At 39.1% G+C, this 22,795-nt stretch overlaps 1 protein-coding gene across 1 annotated transcript; it reads left to right on the top strand.

Moving 5' to 3' along the window:
• Positions 1 to 965: 965 nt before the first annotated feature.
• On the top strand, positions 966 to 1,391 carry LOC104222802 (uncharacterized). The gene has a single exon (XM_009774099.2). The coding sequence runs from the start codon at positions 966 to 968 to the stop codon at positions 1,389 to 1,391; it is 426 nt and encodes a 141-aa protein (XP_009772401.2).
• Positions 1,392 to 22,795: the final 21,404 nt, after the last annotated feature.

The raw sequence follows: 22,795 nt of genomic DNA, 5'->3' as shown, positions 1-22,795 counted from the left end.
GGATAGACTTAGATCCCTCAAAGATCAAGGCTATTCAAGACTTGCCTCCTCCTATAATCAAGAAGGATGTAATGAGCTTCCTTGGGAGACTAAACTACATTAATTGATTTATATCCCAATCAACTATAATATCGAACAAATTTTCAAGCTACTAAAGAAAGATGCTGCCACGAACTGGATGGAGGAATGCCAAAAACCTTTCGATTGAATTAAAGAGTACCTACTTGTCAAGCCCATTAGTGCTAGATCCTACCAAATTCGGTTAACCATTGTTACTAAATATATATGTCTTGGATTGTGCAGTTGGATACATGTGGGGTAACACAATGAGACTAGAAATAAGGAGTAGGTTATTTACAACTTGAGCAAGATATTCATGCCACAAGAAGCAAGATAAACCTTGTTACAACAGATGTTCTGCGCTTTAACTTGGATCCCTTAGAATTTGAGGTACCGTCTATCAACATACACCACATACCTAATCTTAAGGCTAAATCCACTCAAATACATCATTCAAAAGGCAATGCTAACTAGAAAATTAGCAAAGTGGCAGATACTCCTAAGTGGATTCGACATTGTGCATGAGATACAGAAGGCCATTTAGGGACAAACTCTGGCTGATCACCTCGTAGAAAACCCAATAGATAAAAAATACATGCCAGGTACCACATATCTCCAATATGAAGAGGTACTATTCGCAAGAGAAGATATTTCAGAGCCTTACCCTTGATGGGGGATGTTCTTTGATTGATCTGAGAATTTCAAGAGAGTATAGATCGGGGTAGTCTTAGTCTCAGAATCAGGACAACATTACCTAATTTCGGCCAAGATAAGGTTACCTTGTACAAATAATATGGCGGAATATAAGCATGCATCCTTGGGATCAGGTTGGCAAATGATCTGAACATCAAAGCACTTTTGATCATTAGAGACTTTTATTTTCTTATCCACCAAGTCCAAGGATAATGGAATCTAAAAAACATCAAGATTCTTCCATGCATTATGTGAATGAATTATGTAAGAAGTTCACCAAGATCGAATCCATGCATATTACCAGAATCCAGAACGAATTCACCGATGCTCTTGTAACATTTTCATCCTTGATTCAACACCATGACAAGAGCTACATTGAACCTATTGAGGTAGAGATTCGGGACCCATATGCATATTGCTTTCACGTAGATGAAGAAACAGATAGTATGCCACAGTTTCATGGCATCAAAAGGTTCATTGAGATAAGAAAATACCCAGAGAGTGCTACTACTGGTCAGAAGAGGGAACTAAGGATATTGGCAAATCATTTTTTCCTTAACGGGAAAGTCCTATACAGGAGGACCATGGACTTTGGTTTATCAAGATGTGTAGATATTGCAGAAGCGACAAGATTGTAGGAAGAAATACTTGCAGGGATGTGTGTGCCTCACATGAACAGTTTCAACTTAGCTAAGAAAATTCTAAGGGCATGATATTTTTTGATGACCATAGAAGGGATAGAATTTGCTACATGCAGAAATGTCATCAGTGTCAGATTCACAGGATTTTATTAGGGTTCTGCAAAATGAGCTCAATATGATGGGTTCTTCTTGGCCATTTTCCACTTGGGGCATGGATGTGATCAGACTTGTAGAACCGGCCGCATCAAATGGTAATTGTTTCGTCCTAGTGGCCATTGATTTTTTCACAAATGGGTAAAATATTTTTTATATAAAGCTGTTACGAAGAATGTGGTGGTAGATATCCTTTGTAAAAACATAGTTTGCCGGTTCGAGATCCCAGAGTCAATTATAACCGAGAATGTAGCCAATATCAATAATGATCTCATGCGAGAAATTTGCGAGAAGTTCAGGATTGTCCATCGCAATTCCACAACATACATGCCAAAGATGAATGGAATAGTTGAAGCATCCAACAAAAACATCCAGAGGATCTTGTGAAAGATAGTACACAACCACATGCAATGGCACTAGAAACTACCATTTTCCTACTTGTCTATCGTAGTACAATAAGGTCGCCCATAAGGGCGATACATGTAGGTATATGGTACTGATGTTGCAATACTCATAGAGGTCGGGATACATTCATTAAGGTTTATCAAAAAAGCCAAGCTAGAAAATGCATAATGAATACATATTAGGTAGGAACAAGTAATGCTCAATGATGAGAAGAGGATGGGCCCAGTTTGTCATGGTCAATTTTACCAAAATAGGATGACCAATGCATTTAAAAAGAGTGAAACTATAGTAGTTCATACTGGGGCAGATTGTCTTGAAAATATATTTCTCTGTCAAAAGGAAGCTAAATGAAATTTTGCACCATATTGGCAAGGTCCATTTGGGGTCCATCGGGTACTTTCAAGATGAGCGTTAATATTAGTAGAAATGGATGAAATAGCGAGCCCAAAGCCCATCAATTCAGATGCAATCAAGAGATACTATATTGAAGACTAATAAGTAATTTTTTTTATAATAGAACTACACTTTACCTTACTTTCCACGGTGGGATAGGTAGGCAACCAACGTAGGATCTTGTCTCATATGTAATAGAAAATACAAATATCATTTCAGGTGTTCAAAACTACACAATGACTTGATTTTATTTGGCAGAAATACGTAGGCAATCCATGTAAAATTTAGTCATTTATTGTAATAAAACTATATTTTGACCTGATTCTATTTTGATACGTAGATAGTCTGAGTCAGACCTTGTCATATCATCTTTAAATGTCATTTCTTCATTTCTGAACCTATTGTAAGATAACTATATTTTGACATTATTATGTTTGGATACGTAGGCAGCTTGATTCAGGCTCGGTCACTCAACAATCTCATTTATTTGTACCTTTGAAATGTGTTCAGATTTGATTCATTTTTGAAATGTAGGCGACCTGAAAGGGTTTGGTCAACACCCTATGAAAGCCTTTGTAATGTATCCTTTAGATCTAGGAAATGACCGCATCAACAAAAGTACTTCGTCGTCAGGGGCACTAATGGTAAGATTTTTTCTGGTGTTTAATCATTTATTACACTCTAATTTACTACACATTAATTGATTTAGAGATTTAATCGCTAGTGTTTTGTACTAATTGGGGGTTTTATGCCTTGTAGCCATGATTTCAAGCTATGTAGATGTTATGTAATGAATTCAAGTTATTCTGGATCTTTGAAGTTTGATTAAAAGCCAAAGAAATTACGTCATGGTCATGTTTGGATATCAATAGATGATAGTGCAATTAAAGAACAAAATGGATAATCGAGCAGGATGCCAACGAGGTGCTCGATCGTGTACTAGTCGCGCACTGGGCACGTACTGGTGTAAGGCCCCGAAAATTTTTGCTAAGTAATTTAAGGTTTCGTGCTGCCAAAGTAGGCTAATTATTTTATTTTGCGTGCAAATGAGGACTATTAATGAGATGGATATCAAATGGATATGTTAATAAATGTATTATGCTTATTATAAGTGATGCAGGGTCTAATAAGAGGCCTAAGTCTAAGTCATGTTGGAAAATTGCATGATAGACTAAAATCTCCAAATGAGTACACACAATACCAAACTTTGGACGAGCATGTCTACATATATATAAAGTGTTATGTGAAGCACAATCTATCAAATGATAGATCTTTGAGTCTAGTTTCGAACATTTTAAATCGTTCGTCATTTGGAGACTTCTACAAAATATTATGACTAAATTACAAAAGCTGGCAAAATCTAATTCTACGACCAATTATGCGACCACAAAATCAGAAGTGAACCACAAAATGGTCTGCAAACTACAAAATGGTCGCAGACCTTCCCAGTGCAGACACTTTTGAGCACCAGTTTTGCGATCCATTATGCGACCCGCATTCCCGTTCTGCGGTCCATTTTGTGATCGCAGACCTGATTTCAGAGACTTCATTTTCTTATTTTCAAAACCCGACCCCATTTTGATAAATAGCCTTTGGCACTTATTTTGGGACATTTCCTGATGTTTTAGGAGAGAGGTAAGAGCAATTCAGAGATAGAAGGGAGAAAACTAGAATTCCAACCATCCAATCTTGCTCAAATCTTCAAGAATCAAGGGAGCTAACCACTAGATTATCATCTATCCGGGTAAGTCCTACTCCTAAGCTTTCATGCAAGAGGTTAAGAGTTTAACTACATTGTGGAATTGGAAATAGGCCATGCATGTGATACTAAGTTGTAGTATGTGAGATTAATGAACCCTTGTAGGTAGTTTCTTTTGAAATCTGTTGAAGGAGGAGGGGATCACCATTTTAGATCCTTGTAGTCTATTTCTCATGAGAGGTGTTTGACAAACTTTCTTAGAGAGTTACACCATGGGAATCCTTCTAATTATTAGCTGATTTTCCCTATCTTCCTATAGATTGGTATTGCTAGAAGTTTAGGTGCATTGTAGTAACTTAAAGAAATCTCAAACAAGGTATGATGGCAAAACTTTGTCTCTTACAATCGAATTTCGTAATGTTCTCGTAAGTTTAAGTATCGTTGGGTCAAGATTCATAATTTCTATATTCCGGGTTATCCCCTATAAACTTTATTATTCCGAATGAGCCTTATGTCGAAAGATAGATGTTCAAAGTATGGTTTTCTTATTAAAATGGTATGGCTTTGAGTCGTGTTGTAAATGAAGACTAGTATACCAATTGGGTGAGAAAAACTAGATATGCTTAAGACTCCTAATTGCTCAAATGTGTGCCTAATGTCTTATTTTTGATAATCTATAAAGAGTTTGAAAATGAGTTAAGTTAATTGGGAAAATAGAGTGTGGCTAATGTGCCAAGAACATAACATATACTTGTGACTAGTGATGCCAATGAAATTAGAAAATGTGAAACAGATTATGAAATGAGCCTCGACTTTACTGTTCATAAATGACTTCAAAAATAGAATGGCCTAAAGGCTTTTGTGCTCAATTTATGCCCATAAGTGGATGTTTTAGATAATGATTTGCCTTATAAATACATCTAATATGATCTGAGTTCTTAGATACTCTGGTGTTTAAATTGTACATTGTTATTGTCACTTATGGGAAAGAGAATTATAAGAATAGATGGTGTATTCATTGTTTATGATCTTGATGTGTGTTTCTATTGCAGGTTGGTATGCCCCATTCTTTGGGAAGAAATATTTTGTGTTAAAAGATTCCATAACTAATGAACTTAAGGTATAAGATTTCCGAAATATTCTATATATTAATATTGGTTGGTGATCAATGGAAATAAAATAAGTGAAAATGTGGAATATAAAATACGTCCAATGTGCCATGAATAAGGAATTTTTGTTGATGGCAAAAAGAACCAAGGAAATTGTCACGCCCCGACCTCGGGAGCCGTGACCGGTGCTCAACCGAGTAAACTCTATTAAGCAAGCCTATTTGACATTTATACCCAACTCATTATGATCAAGAAAATAGGTTATTAATAATTATACAACCGGAACATTTTGTAAACATTTCCAAATTGATTCAATTGTTACCTCATTGGTATGTTTTTTCAAAATTACAAACACTTTTCAATTTGAAGGAAGAAGGGTCCAAAATACACCATAATCCACTATCCTTTCCAATCCCCATATACAACCCATATAGTGTCTACATAGCCTCTAATGATACAAAAGAGAGTCATAACAATACCGAAAATATGGCCCTGGCTATACCTCAAAATGTGGTAACTTATAACAATAGATATACTACATTACCCCTAGAAGGAAGGGGCTCACCAAGACTGCTGAGAGAACGATGCACCGCTATCTGCAATCGGCATTGTCTGCTACAGAACCACCTAAGTCCATTCAAAGATGTAGCGCCACCGGCAAAAGGGACGTTAGTAATGTCGAATAGTACCAGTATGTATAACTAAACACCATCTCATTAGAAAGAAAAATAATACAAGAAGAAGACAATCATAAGGATCAACATAAACCTTAAACAGTAATACAACATCAAATTAAGGAATTACATAGCTTTCAAATGATTTTTCATAACCTTAGGTTGGGATATTTTAATACTATTACACCATCATTCCCAATATCATCGCTTTCTTGCGCGGAGTCCAATCATGATCCGATCGGCTAGGTTGTCTCATTTGAGACATGTACCTCAATAACAACTTCATTGTCACTTTCCAGTTTCAATATTAGCACAGTACCACTATGTGTGCTGCATGGCATCCGATCACGGCCCGATCGGCTAGGCCGTCTCACTAAGACATTCCCATGTTACATCAATCATCTCATTTCAAGTTTATATCACACATATCAATTCATCGGCACTTGGGGCCACAATTATTACATCATTCTAGGCACTAGGCTACATTCCATAACTCATGCTCTTTTTCCCCATGTTACGCCCTGTAATATTACGTTGATATTACGTCCTGTAGTATTGAATTACGATGATGTTGCACCCTATAGTATTGTACGTTGAATTTGTCATAAGATAATTGACATCAGTCCAAGGAAAAGATTATTTGAAAATTATAAGGATTATGTTATTTCAAAGAAGTGATGAGTAAATTCGTGAAGGTGAGAGGAGAAGCAAGTCAAAGAAAATGAATTTTCGTCCAAGTTTGGCATGTTGGGATAAAATACGGCACGAGCTAAAATACTCGATATTTATGGACTATGCCATACAAGGTACCATATGACCATAATAGTAAGGCATGTGAAAAGTGAGTAGTATTTTAAGTAAGTTGGAATAATTCTTAATTATGTGGGTAATTGGTTAATTATTGGCCAATGGGACAATACCTAATTAATTAATAATTAGTGATGGATTAATGAAAATTTTGGATAAATACAAATGCAAGAACGTGGCAGCCAACCACTTTTTAACCAAATGACTCATAGTCATTTTGGTTAAGTGGTAAAATACTACAAAACACTTCATTTTATATCTTGCATACAAGACACCTCACTCTATTTTTTTGAATACAAAACAATGTTACATTTCAAACATGTGCACATTAGTAACAGGGATCTTTACAAATTCCTACAAAAGGAATGCTATAATAGAACCCTAAATTGCTACGAGTATCAACAATAACAATGAGAATTTTTTACCTATTAGCAGCGTAAGATTTTGCGGTTCTAAAGGAGTACGATGCAACTTTTTTTAAGAACATCATACAGATTTTTTTTACTCCGGGTATGTTAAGGCTAAGCCTATCATTCATTTTTTGCATGATCTCGTAATTCGACGAGTTTGATAACGATGCATAAAGAAAAATTCATATCCCGAAATTTACTTATATTTTTTTAGTATTGTAAGTTACAATATTCTCATTATCGGGACTTCATATTCAATTGAGTATTTTATTCTTCCAGTCAATAGAGCACAGAGTTTATATATACAATATTAAAGTATTTTCATTAGCATAGAGCTATAATTGATAGCCAGGCCCCTATTGGGAAACCTCTGATAAGATGGTAAGTTATATACCAAGTCTACAGAGCCTACTATGAGCGATCCCAGTTGGTCGAGATACAGAGCCTAATATGGCCGAGTTCCTATGAGCGAACCTACTATGGCAGAGAAGTTATATATATATATATATACCATGCCTTATAGGGTCGGGCAGCTATTTTACTTACTATATTGAGATATTTGAGTCAGTATTAACAGTTAAGCATATCTTAAGATTATCTTTGACTTCCACTTACTTGTAGTTATTACATTATCAGTTTAGTTTCAGCTTTCAGTATATTGCCTTACATACTCGGTACATTATTTTGTACTGACGTCCCTTTTCTGGGGGCGTGCATTTCATGCGTGCAGGTTCAGATAGACAGGCGGGTAGACCTCCTCATTAAGTGATGCTTGAGTTCAGCTTGATCGGTAAGCTCCATGCCATTCGAAGTTGCCAGGTCTAGAGCTTTATGTACATCTTGTGTATATATGTATATATGGTATGAGTAGGTCGGGGAGTTATTCCAATCATAGTATATCCACTAGTAGCTGCTTGTAGACATATCCTATAAGTTAGTGCAATATATTGGGTTTGTAGGCCCTGTATGTATATTTGGTTGGTATCTCGGTTGCAATAATTACGATGGCCTTGTCGGCCTAGCTCTATATTAATATTTAGTTTGCATTCGCGGTAGTTTTGCAATGTGGACCATGGACAAAGTATGACATCATATATTCAGAGTTCATTAGTCGCAAGGATAGGTGAGGCACCGGGTGCCGGTCTCGCCCCCAGCTTCGGGGCGTGACAAAATTGGTATGAGAGCAGTTCTGTCCTAGGGAGTCTACAAGCCATTTCTAGTAGAGTCTTTTTTATGGGTGTGTTGTGCACCACTCTTATAAGCAGGAGGCTACAGGGCATTTAGGACTATCACTCTTTCTTTTTACTCATTAGATCGTGTGTACAGCTAACTTATAAGAATTCAAATTCCAAACTTCTATTTTATTTGTAATAAGACGATGCCTACATGCAGAAAGACAATTGGTAAGAGATATAACTGTGGAAGGTTGAGTTAGAGGAACTCGATTTTGTATCTTGCTTATGATGAGTAAATTAGAGGTCTTCAGCAGATCATGCGTGTACTAAAAGGTGTACGGTTCCTGATAAGGAGATTTTAGGAAAGAATACTTATCTACTCTTATGGTAAAAAGGAATAACGGAATTGAAAGTTAGATACGAGTTGCATCAAGTAAAAGAAGCAAGGTGAAGAAAGGTATGAGGTACCCAGTTAATAAAGATTATCATTATTTACCATTCAGGAAGGGAGATATAAGCATTTTGAATTGCCTTCAATAGTAATAGATGTACGTACAATCGGCCACACCTATCTCAGTCATGCTCTATGGGAGCTAATGTATATGCTTTAAGAGAAGGACAAGATAGTAGGATCCGGATGGGGTTAGAGTAACCCAAAATGATGAATGGATGGCTTGTGTTAGTTGACATTTCCGAAGGATATTACAATGGTGATAATTGATCTCTTTGTGAGATACCTAGATGGTACACTCTAAAGTATTACAGCCAGATATGAGTACTACAAAGATGTGCACGGGAATCCTGGAAGGGGTAAATATTACCTTATTGTGGCTTCCGTCCCTAGTAGAGAAAGAATATTTGGAAATTCGAAAAGCCAATGGATGGAGCAAGGGAAGCTAAAAGCAAACGAATGTTTTGTTCAAATTTTTAGAATAAAGTGATAGATAGAAATATTAGCAGGGAAGTACGAAGAAGGATAATGAAGCATTATGAGGGAGATGTGCTACATGTATGGCAATAGTAGAGTGTTACAGAATCTATAGTCAAATAAAGAAAGAGACGAGAGGTGATGGGCCTTAAGACAACAAAAGAATATAGGCCATGCAGTCACATCCTCATTTCGAGAAAGACGTTCATGACTCTAACATGATTAACAGAAGGAAAAGTTAGACCCCAGAGTAATAGAAATCAATATGGACTGGTAAACAAGATAAACTAAACATGAATTAGGAACTGAGTGATTTGATAATAGTCAACATCATGAGAATTTCAGACTACATTCCGACAATAATAGAATGAACAATAGAAGACGATCCATGATGAATTTAGAGAATGGCCATTGAAGGAGATGCTTCCCTAAAGCAAGCAATATGAGCAAAGTTAAGCTTAAGGGATTGTATATGCCATATACACTAAGTTTTATCATCATGAGTGAGGATCTTTGTTATCTTTGGTACAGAAAGATTACAACAAGGAAAGTAAGTGTCATTGATGATGTGAAAGGAAGCCAAAAATGAAGAGGAAAAACATCTATAGATAGGTCGTCATGGCTCCAACTGTTAGTACTCCCTTAAGGGAGGGGATATGGAATGATGAAGGAAGAATGCGATAAAAATGAGAAAGGGATGGGATTGCAATTATCCAAATCCTACAGATATGCTATAATTCTAGAATATTATGTAAGCATAACGTCAAGAAAAGGAAGTAAGGGTTCCTACCCAAGATGTTATTGATAGATAAAGAGCTAGTACGTGAGGTGAGTTAAGACAAAGAAATAACCCAATAAAGATTATGCGGAATATGGATATGAGAATGAGCCGACGAGTAGTTAGTAGTTGATTCAGAAAGAGACTAGTCATGAGTAGACAAAAAGTTACAGACAAATCAGTAGATCATGCAAGATAATTGTAGTAAACCCCAACATGGATAATTTAGTCTCGTAAGTGGTCATTATAATACTTGAGATATATTGAAATAGGAGTCAGGGTAGTTAAAGGTACCGTATAAATGTTATGGGGATAAAAGAAAGTGCCACTGGAAAGGCAGTCAAAATATCAGTTCAGAAGCAACCCTACAAGAACAAGGGCGTGGAGATAAGTAACTATTAATAAGTATAGGCAAGAAAGGACATCAGAAGGTCCGTCGAGTATACGATGTAATAGGCTAACAACTTTACAAGAGTCATAGGGTCTTCCCTAAGTACTACGACGAAAGACTAGCTGAGGAAATAAGGAAGAAGGCTTTAACCTCAGCACAACGACCTAAAGAGGAAATGGTTGTGTGACACCAGTCTCAAAACAACATTGTATGCACTCCCTACTAAAGTGGAACCTACAGTGGATAATGAACAGGGAGTAAAATCAGAAGTGATATTCAAGATCATATGAGTTGTATGGATTTTCAATATATGTGGGCACTAAGATAAGCTAAGTTTGGACGTAACAAGGGGCAGAAAGATCAGAAAAAGTAATAGCTTACATTTAAAGAAAGATAAGATGGAAAAAAGGAATTACTCGATCAATGATCCGGAGTTTGATACGTTATGAACGCGTATAAAGGTTCAGAGTTTTATACATATAGCATATACAACCATCTAAGATTCTGGTATACGTTAAAGGAAAGAATTGAGCCCAGGTCATAGATGAAGGATTAAGTTGTTAAAGGATTGTATCATGCATATCCTTTAGCGCCATGAAAAGCTAAAAGTAATAACTTACACTATGAGCCGCAGATCAGAAGATAGCTTAAGCCTACATAAAGGTTGATCAGAGGAAAGAGGAAACTAAAGAGTTACATCAACTAAGTAAACCAGGAGTTTGATTATTGAACCCACCAAATTATGTACATAGTGAATGAGAACATAGCAGTGTCACTCTTAATATTAGAGGTGCAATAGAGATAGCACAACAACCATATTCTATAACGGTTCTACGATGAAGCCAGTTAGAAAATACTAGCCTCATAAGAAATCAGTAGGGAACTCCCATCGGATTGTATAGGCACCAGAGGTGAAAGTATTCAAATAGAGTTTCAAATTGTGGATGTGAATTCAACCTATACGGAAGGAAGGTCATAAAGGAGATAGAAGATGTTATGCGAAACTTTAAAGTAATTAAGGTAAAGGTGAATGACGTATGAGATACTTAGATGCAGAAGGTTGTGAATAGTCCATACTTCGGATAGAAGGATAAAAGCGCGGGGATTCAATATCCAGGAATGATAGCGCCATCGTCAGTGGCATACCTTCCAGCCTATGGTTTCTAAGTACCGAAAGATTTAATTATAGAGTAAAAGAAGAATTAGAGATGATGCAATGTCTCTCTTGATATTCTAGAAAAGCATAAGGGAATCGATTGCATGCTAAAGTATGATAGAACAACAAGATATTAGAAAAACAATAGTAAGGATACGAAGTAGGCAAGTGAGAAGGTGACATAAGTGGTATGGATAAGTCCTCGAGATTAAGCCATGAAAACAATGGAGTTGATGGTTCCTCTAAGTTATAGAAAGCTCAATATAGCCTTAATAAACTCAAAGGAGTCTAAGACTAGCAGCATTTAGAAGAGATGGGATGCTGCCCTGGTAACAGAATGAGGGTGTAATTATGATAAATAAAGGACGACGTTTGGGCCTTCGCTTGAGTAATGAATTGAAGAAAAAAAAGGGATGGGGATTCCACGAATTGTAAGGGACTAGAATACCCCTATAAGGTGATTCACATTAGTATGTTATAAAGTACGGTTATGGAAGTATAGTATCGCCCCTAGGTGGATCAATATAATTACTCCCAATGAAATGTGAGCCCTAACGACGGTGTTACATAAAATATCAAGTTATCAGTGGTACATGATGAATCAACATTAAGGTAAATCAACAATAGATGGATAAAAGTTCAACAATATGAGATGAGATTAGACCATCAGTCTTAAGTATAAACAACAAGAGTAACTTGGAGTTGGTTACAGACCTCAGTAATGATAAATCAAAGTAAGAATTATGGTATAGTATGACCTACGTAGTACGGTAAAGTCATACGAATGGATAACGAGGTCTATGAAATAAGATATAGCCATATTTGCAAGCTCTACAAAGTACCAAGCGAAGAACTTCAGTACACATATAGATGCCCAAAGAGGCATCTTATTAAGCCTTGTATATGTTTACGAAGTAAGGCCTAGAGATTGGCTAAAATCTAGAGGAAAAAGGAGAGAATAGTCGCATAGGCACACTTACAAGGTCAGTATCGTAGACGCTGCATGATAGGAGGTAGCAACAGTTGCGAGATTGGAAGGAATTCAATCACAAGTCATGGCATAGGAAAGAGGCCTAAATGGAAAGGATAATATTAAAGTATTCACGAGAGCTATGGGTTATGAGAATGGTAATTGTATCAGCCAACATTCAAGGACGAATGTTCCAAAGGGGGGAATGATGTTACACCCTGCAATATTATATTCATATTTCATCATGAAGTATTATATTATGATGATGTTACACCCTGTAGTATTATACGTTGAATTCGTCATAAGATAATTGATATCAGTCCAAGGAAAAGATTATTTGGAAATTATACGGAATATGCTATTTAAAACAAGTGAGGAGTAAATTCGTAAAGGTGAGAGATGAATCAAGTAAAAGAAAATGAATTTTCTTCCAAGTTTGGCATGTTGGGATAAAATACGGCCCGAGCTAAAATACTCGGTATTTATGGCCTGGTGCCATATAAGGTACTACATGACCATGACAGTAAGGTATGTGAAAAGTGAGTAGTATTTTAAGTAAGTCGGAATAATTCTTAATTATGTGGGTAATTGATTAATTATTGGGTAATGAGACATTACCTAGTTAATTAATAATTAGTGGTGGGTTAATTGAAAACTTTGGATAAATACCAATGCAAGAACATGGCAGTCAGCCACTTTTTAACCAAATGATTCATAGTCATTTTGGTTAAGTGGCAACATACTACAAAACATTTCATTTTATATGTTGCATACAAGAAACCTCACTCTAATTTTTTTGAATATAAAACAATGCTACATTTCAAACATGAACTTTGCACATTAGTAACAGGGATCATTACAAATTCCTACAAAAGGAATGCTATAACAGAACGTTGAATTCCTACGAGTTTCAACGATACCAACGAGAGTTATTTACCTATTAGCAGTGTAAGATTTTGTGATTCTAAAGTAGTACGATGCAACTTTCTTTAAGAATGCCATACGGATTTGTTTAATCTGGGTATGTTAAGGCTAAGCCTTTCCTTCAATTTTGCATGATCTCATAATTACCTGAGTTTGATAATGATGCATACATAAAAATTAATATCCCAAAATTTACGTATATTTTCCTTGTTTTGTAAGTTATAATATTCTTATTACCGGGACATCATAATCAATTAAGTATTTTCTTCTTCTAGTCAAAAGAACAGAGAGTTTATATATACAGTATTAAAGTATTTTCATTACCATCAAGCTATAATCGATGGGCAGACCCCTATTGGGCAACCTCTGCTCAAATGGTAAGTTATATACCTAGCCTACTATGGCCAAGCGCCTATGAGCGAGTCCAGTTTGTCGAGATATGGAGCTTAATCTGGCTGAGTGCCTATGAGCAAGCCTAATACGGCAGAATATATATATATATATATATATATATATATATATATATATATATATATATATATATATGTGTGTGTGTGTGTGTGTGTGTGTGTGTGTGTGTCACGACCCTAAACTCAGACCTGGTCGTGATGACGCCTCTTGTGAAGACAAGGCCAGCCAACAAAACACCCAATTCATTTTAAGCAATTAAAATAACACAATTTAAGTCTTAACATGATTAAATACGAAAAACAGTGAAACATTACAATTTGCAGAAAAACGAACACGGCTCGACATCGGGGTCTCACCAGTCATGAGCATCTAATAACCGATTAAAAGTAGGAAGAGTCTGCATAGTCTAATACAGAACTAAAACAAGGGAAAATAAGATATGGGGAGAAGCATTGGGCTGCGAACGTCGAGCAGCTACCTAGTGAATTCCGAACTGCCTGAGATGGAAGCAATCAACACTCGCTAGCGGGACCCGAGACTCCTGTATCTGCACACAGGGTGCAGAGAGTAAAATGAGTACTCTGACTCAGTGAGTAATAGTAATAAATGAAGACTGAGCGCTAAGAAATCACGTAAAGCATAACAACATGCTATAAAGAAGCAGAGTAAAACCCATAAAAGGCAATGAAATAGTGAAATCTTATAAAAAAACACCTTGGTTCAGATTATGCTTCTTTAAAACACCTTGTTAACAGTTAAACACGTAAGTGAAAACATCTAGAAAAGATAAACACATAAAATCCGCCCCTCGGGCACAGTGTCAACAAAATCAGCCCCTCGGGCAATAACATGGAACAACACCAGCCCCTCGGGCTATATCTCATATCACAATAGGCACCCGCGCTCACTAGGGGTGTACAGACTCCGGAAGGGGCCCCTTACGGCCCAAGCGCAATATCAAGCCATCTCATGGCATAATCAATAGGCTTTTTGCCTCATATCAAGCCACCTCGTGGCATACAACTGAGGCCCACGACCTCATAATCATAATCAGTACAACATTTCTGCAGCGTGCAGCCCAATCCCATAATAATCCTCACAACACAGGCCCTCGGCCCTACTCAGTTAGAAATCTCTAAAAGCCACTCGGGCATAGTAAAATATGATGCTCTGCCTAAAATATCATTTAAAGTGTTAAAATAGAGTAAACATGGCTGAGTTATGAAAATGGTATAATATAGCATGGCTGAGTACATATATAAAATCAAAACAGTGAGGAAATAGCAGTAAAAATCCCATAAGGATCCAAATAGTTGGCACGATGCCCAAATATGGCATTTAGCCCAAAACATGATGATAGCAAATAGTTTTAAATTAAATACGCGGTAAAACAGTCATTAGAGATGGACTAACTCACAATCCCCAATGGTGCATGACCCCACGCTCATCATCTAGCGTGTGCGTCACCTCAATATAGAACAACGATTTGAAATTCGGGGTTTGATACCCTCAAGACAACATTTACAAGCATTACTCACCTCTATCCGGTCCAAACTCTAACCCGTGATGCCTTTGCCTCTCGAATCAGCCTTCGGATGCTCCAAATCTAACCAAAATCAGAGCAAAACCATAAAAATATGCTAAGGGAACAAAGCCCACTCGAAAGAAATCAAATTACAACACAAATCCCGAAATTGGCCAAAATCTACCCAGGGCCCACATCTCGGATTCTGATAAAAATTACAGCAATAGAATTCTTATCACTCCCGGAGTTCATTCATATCAAAATCACCAAAATCGAACCACAAATGATCCCTCAAATCCATAATTTTAGGTCTCCAATTACAAGCCCTAGTTCTTCAATATTAGTCTTAAATTCCATGATTAATTAGGTGGAAAACACATTAGTATTGAGTATAAAGTCCATAAATCTTACCTCCAAGTGTTCCCCCTTGATTCCCTTTACAATCCCCTTCAAGAAGCTTCAAAATCGCCCAAAAATGGAGGAACTTAACCTCAAAATCGCGGAAATTAGCTTTTAAAACATTCTGACCAGCACTTAGAATTCCTTAATCGCGATCACGGCACCTACTTCACGATTGCGAAGCACAAGCTTACCAGACTCCAATTTTACCCTACGCGAATGTGGATAGTCCCACGCGAACGCGATGCACAGGACCTTACACCTACGCGATCGCGAATAGAGCCACGCAAACGCGATGCACAACTTGCCCAACTCACGCGATCGTGACTCAAGTTACGCGATCGCGAAACACAACCTGAATTGCCCCATCACAGCCCTACGCGATCGCGAGACTCCCTATGCGATCGCGAAGAAGAAAAAACCTGCAACAGCTGAAGCCAATAATCTTCAACTTTCCACAACATGAAATAGTCCGTTTAACCACCCGAAACTCACCCGAGGCCCTCGGGATCTCAACCAAACATGCCAACATATCCCATAACCTCATTCAAACTTGTTCCAACCTTCGGAAAACTCAAAACAACATCAAAACACCAAATTTGCATCAGATTCAAGCCTAAGAATTCCAAAATCTTATAAATTCCGCTTTCGATCAAAAAATCTAACAAACCACGTCCGAATGACATGAAATTTTTCACACACCTCCAAATGACACAACGGACCTACTATAACTCCCGGAATTCTATTCCGACCCTTATAGCAAAATCTCACCGATCAACCAGAAAATGCCAAAATTCCAATTTTGCCAATTCAAGACTAAATCTACTCTGGACCTCTAAAATACATTCTGATCACGCTGCTAAGTCCCAAATCACCTTCCGAAGCTATCTGAACCATCAGAACTCCCATACGATCCCTTTAACACATAAGTCAATATCCGGTTGACTTTTCCAACTTAAGGTTCCTCAAAAGAGATTAAGTGTCTCAAACCTTAACAAAACATCTCTGAACCCGAGCCAAACAACCCGATCACGCATAATACCGATAAACAAAGCAATAAGAAGAAAAAATAGGGAAAACAGAGTGTTAACTCATGAGACGATTGACCGGGTCATCTCATCCTCACCCTCTTAAATAGACGTTCATCCTCGAACGAGTCAATAAATATACCTGAAGCCCCAAACAGGTGAGGATATCTGCTCCGCATTCCCAAGGTAGCCTCCTCTAAGGGCCGACCTCTCCACTGCACTTTCATTGAAGCTATATCCTTTTACCTCAACCTTCGAACCTAACGCTCCAAAATAGCTGTTGGCTCCACATCATAAGTCAAATCACCAGCAAACTGAACCGTGCTGATATCTGGAACATGAGACGGATCCCCAATATACTTCCAGAGCATAGAAACATGAAATACTAGATGCACACTCGACAAGCTGGGTGGCAAATCAAGCTTATAAGCTACCACTCCAATCCTCCGAAGCACCTCAAAAGGCCCAATTAACCGAGGACTCAATTTACCCTTCTTCCCAAATCTCATAACACCCTTCATGGGTAAAACCTTCAACAAAACCTTTTCACCAACAATGTAGGACACATCCCGAACCTTCCTGTCAGCACAGCTCTTTTGTCTCGACTGCGCTGTACAAAGCCTCTCCTGAATTATCGTCACCTTTTCTAAAGCATCCTACACCAAGTCTGTCCCCAATAGCCTAGTCTCACCTGGCTTAAATAAACCAACTGGAGATCTACACTGTCTCCCATACAAAGCCTCATATGGAGCCATGTGAATACTCGACTGGTAACTGTTGTTATAAGCAAACTCTACGAGCGGTAGAAACTGATCCCAATACCCTCCGAAATCAATGGCACAAGAACATAACATGTCCTCCGATATCTGAATAGTGTTCTCGAACTACCCGTCCATCTGAGGGTGAAAAGTTATGTTCAACTTAACCTAAATACCCAACTCTCGCTATACCGACCTCCAAAACTGTGAAGTAAACTGAGTGCCCCTATTTGAAATGATGGAAACTAAGACACCATGAAAACGAACAATCTCCCAGATATAGATCTATGCCAACTGCTCTAAAGAATAAGTAGTACATAACGGAATGAAGTGCGCAGATTTGGTCAGCTGATCCACAATTACCCAAATAGCATCGAACTTCTTCAAAGTTCGTGGGAGCCCAAGTACAAAGTCTATGGTGATTCGCTCCCACTTCCACTCTGGAATATACCTCTGCTGAAGCAAGCCACCCAATCTCTGATGCTCATATTTCACCTACTGACAATTGAGACACCGAGCTACAAATCCCACAATGTCCTTCTTCATTCTCCTCCACCAATAATGCTGTCTCAGATCCTAATACATCTTCACGTAACCCGGATGAATGGGACACCGCGAGCTATAGGCCTCCTCCAGAATAAACTCCCGAAGCCCATCTGCATTGGGCACACATATCCGGACCTGCATCCTCAACACCCCATCATCACCAATAATCACATATCTGGCATCATCATGCTGAACTCTGTTCTTAAGGACAAGCAAATGAGGATCATTATACTGGCACTCTCTGATACGATCATATAAGGACGACCGAGAAATCACACAAGCCAATACCCGACTGGGCTATGAAATATCTAACCTCACGAACCTATTGGCCAAGGCTCGAGCATCAACTGCAAGAGGTCTCTCTCCCAACTAGAATATATGCCAAACTCCCCATACTCACTGCCTTCCTACTCAAGGAATCAGCCATAATATTGGCCTTCCCTGGATAGTACAATATGGTAATATCATAATCCTTTAACAACTCCAACCATATCTGCTGCCTCAAATTGAGATCCTTTTGCTTGAACAAGTGTTGGAGGCTACGATGATCAATAAACACCTCACATGACATACCATACAAGTAATGCCTCCAAATCTTCAACGCGTGAACAATGACAACCAACTCTAAATCATGAACAGGATAGTTCTTCTCATGGGGCTTCAACTGACGGGAAGCATAAGCAATAACTCTACCCTTCTGCATCAACACACCCCAATACCAACTCTCGAAACATCACAATACACAATATATGAACCTGAAGCTGATGGAAAAACTAACACTAGAGTTGTGGTCAAGGCCATCTTGAGCATCTGAAAACTCTCATCACACTCGTCTGACCACATGAATATAACACCCTTTTGAGTCAACTTGGTCAAGGGCAATGCGATAGATTAGAACCCCTGAACAAACTGGCGGTAATAACTTGCCAAACCAAGAAAGTTGCGAATCTCTGTGTCTGAGAACGGTCTAGGCCGACTCTGAACCGCCTCTATCTTCTTCAGATCAACTTGAATACCCTCACTGGACACCACATACCCCAAGAAAGCCACTGAAATGAGCAAAAACTCAAACTTGGAGAATTTTGCATAAAGTTTCTCCTTCCTCAATCTCTTCAACACAAATCTCAAATGCTCTATGTGCTCCTCCTGATTACATGAATACACCAGAATATCATTGATAAAAACTATGACAAATGTGTCGAGATAAGGCCGGAACACGTTGTTCATCAAATGCATGAACACTACTGGGTCATTGGTCAGCCCAAAAGACATCACCAAGAACTCATAATGACCATATCGGGTCCTGAAAGTCGTCTTAAGAATATTCGAGTCCCTGATCTTTGACTGGTGATAGCCTGAATGAAGATAAAATGTGGAGAACACTCTCGCTCTCTGAAGCCGGTTGAATAAATCATCAATGCGGGGCATATGATACTTGTTCTTAATTGTTACTTTGTTCAACTGCTTGTAATCAATGCACATCCTCATAGTGCCATCCTTATTCTTCACAAATAGAATCGGCGCACCCCATGGCAACACACTAGGCCGAATGCACCCCTTATCAAGGAGTTCCTGAAGCTGCTCCTTATCTCCTTCAACTCTGCTGGTACCATACGATACGGCGGAATTGAAATGGGCTGAGTTCCCAACACCAGATCAATACCAAAATCACTGTCCCTATCCGGTGGCATGCCCGAAAAGTCTACAGGAAACACATCAAGAAAATCCCTAACAACTGGAACAGAATCAATACTAGGAATCTCTGTACTGGCATCCCTCACAAAGGCCAAATACAAAAGAAAATCCTTCCCAACCATACGCTGGGCCTTCAAGAATGAAATTACCCTACTTGGAACATAATCAGTCGAACCTTGCCACACAATTCATGGCACACCCGGTATAGCCAATGTCACAATCTTAGCATGACAGTCCAAAATAACATGACACGGAGATAGCCAATCCATTCCCAATATAACATTGAAATCCACTATACATAACAACAAAAGATCCACTCGGGTCTCCAGACCCCCAATAGTCACCACACACGACCGGTGCACAAGGTCTACAACAACAGTATTGCCAACCGGAGTAGATACATGAACAGGTAAAACAAAAGACTCACGGGGTGTATCCAAGTAACGAGCAAAGTATGATCACACATAAGAATAAGTGGAACCAGGATCAAATAATACAGAGGCATCTATGTGGCAGACTGAGACAATACCTATAATAACAGCATCAGAAGCAATAACATCAGGTCTAGCTGGAAGCACATAGAAACTGGTGTGACCACCACCTGATCGACCTCCCTCTCTAGGGCGACCCCTAGATTGCTGACCTCTACCTCTAGCTGGGTGGGTGGGTGGTGTTGAATTAACTGGCCTGAAGTTGATGGCTGACTCCTCTGCTGAGATGAACCCGCAAGATGACGAGGACACTGCCTCGACATATAACCTATCTCTCCACACTCATAGTAACTCTCGGGTGCTGGAGATGGGGACTAAAGGGAACCCTTAGCACCAGAATGACTAGCATATGCACCTTGCATAGAAGAGCCCTGAACAGATGGACCACGGGATGAACTCTAAGTTGGAAGGGCATTAAGTGATGACTGGACCTGATGAGAACTGTGAGAACCATGACCCGATGACGCCCTACAATAACCTGGGCGAGCTGGCTGAGCATGCCTGAATTGACAACCTCTACCATGCTAAAACTGACCTCTCGAAGGAGCACCACCATAACTACTAGATCCTTGAGGCCTCTTGGTTTCCCTCTCATCTCGCTCCTGGCGATGAACTGACTCAATATCACGAGCAATGTCGAGAACCTCCTCAAAAGTAGCACCAGACACCTTCTCCCTAGTCATGAGAATACGAAGCTGATATGTGAGGCCATCAACAAACCTCTTAATCCTCTCTCTATTTGTCAGAACCAACCAAATAGCATAACGAGCTAACTTTGAGAACCTCATCTCATACTATGATACAATCATCTCTCCCTGATGCAACCACTCAAACTACTTGTGCAGATCCTCTTTTCGAGACTGCAACACATAAATTTCCAAAAAGAGAATGGAGAATTGCTGCCAGGTAAGGGGTGATGCACCGAGATAGATAGTCCTGAGCAGCTGCAACCGGCTAGGCTGGATATGCCCCCGGTGTTTGAAGTCCCTGCACGACTTGCTCAAGTGTGCGAGCGGCGAGAGTCTAATTTCCTCCCCCGGCCTGAGAGGTAGTTGCGGCTGTAGTAACTGAGACCGCCTGAGCTAGGCCAGTGCATACTGATAGAATCTAAGTCAAGGCCCCCTGAAGACCCAGAATCACAATGGTCACAGCTGGTGCTGTTGTAATGTCCACAACTGGGACCTAATCCCGAACTGGGGTAGTTGGTGGATCTGCATGTCTTGCCCTAGCTGCTATATGGGCTACACCCCTGCCCCTACCGCGACCATGACCGTGCCCTCACCCTCTAGTGGCTACAGCTGGTGGTACTAGTGGTCGTCTACCCTGACCGGTAGCACGTGTCCTCACCATCTATGAGAGAATAGAATAACAGAAGTTTAGTACTCGGATCAACAGATTCGCACGACAAGAATTTCAAGAATATGAAGTTTTCCAAAAGGTTCTGCAGCCTCTCGAGGATAAATACAGACGACTTCATACCGATCTGCGAGACTTTACTAAACCTGCTCATGACTCGCGACACCTATGTAACCTAGGCTCTGATACCAACTTATCATGACCCTAAACCCATACTCGGTCGTGATGGCGCCTCTCATGAAGACATGTGCAGCCGACACAACACCCAATTCATTTTAAGCAAATAAAATAACACAATTTAAGTCTTAACATGATTAAATCCCAAAAGAAACAATGAAACAATACAATTTGCGGAAAAACCAACATGGCCTTACATCAGGGTATCACCAGTCATGAGCATCGAATAACCGATTAAAAGTAGGAAGAGTCTACATAGTCTAATATAGAACCAAAACAAGGGAAAATAAGATAGGGGAGAAGCACTAGGCTGCGAACGCCGAGCAACTACCTAGTGAACTCCGAACCGCCTAAGCTAGAAGCAATCAGCACTCTCTAGCGGGACCCGAGGCTCTTGTATATGCACACAGGGTGCAGGGATTAATGTGAGTAGTCCGAGTTAATGATTAATAATAATAAATGAAGACTGAGCGGTAAGAAATCACGTAAATCACAACAACATGATATAAAGAGGCAGTGTAAAACCCATAAAAGGTAATGAAACAGTGAAATCTTATAAAAACACCTTAGTTCAGATTAAGATTCTTTAAAACACCTTTTTAACAGTTAAACACGTAAGTGAAAAGCAGCTAGAAAAGATAAACACATAAAATCCGCCCCTCGGGCACAATGTCAACAGAATCAGCCCATCGGGCATATTACATGTAACAACACCAGCCTCTTGGGCTATATCTCATATCACAATGGGTACCCGCACTCACTAGGTGTGTATAGACTCGAGGAGGGGCCCCTTACGACCCAAACGCAATATCAAGCCATCTCGTGGCATAAACAATAGGCTCTCAACCTCATATCAAGCCACCTCGTGGCGTACAACTCAGGCCCTCGGCCTAAAAATTATAATGAGTACAACATTGTTGCGGCGTGCATGCCGATCCCATAATAATCCTCACAACATAGGCCCTCGGCTGTACTCGGTCAGAAATCTCTAAAAGCGACTCAGGCATAGTAAAATATGATGCTCAACCCAAAATATCATTTAA

Source organism: Nicotiana sylvestris, chromosome 3, assembly GCF_000393655.2.
Source record: "Nicotiana sylvestris chromosome 3, ASM39365v2, whole genome shotgun sequence".
Classification (NCBI taxonomy): domain Eukaryota; kingdom Viridiplantae; phylum Streptophyta; class Magnoliopsida; order Solanales; family Solanaceae; genus Nicotiana; species Nicotiana sylvestris.
This window is presented reverse-complemented; position numbering and strand designations above follow the sequence as displayed.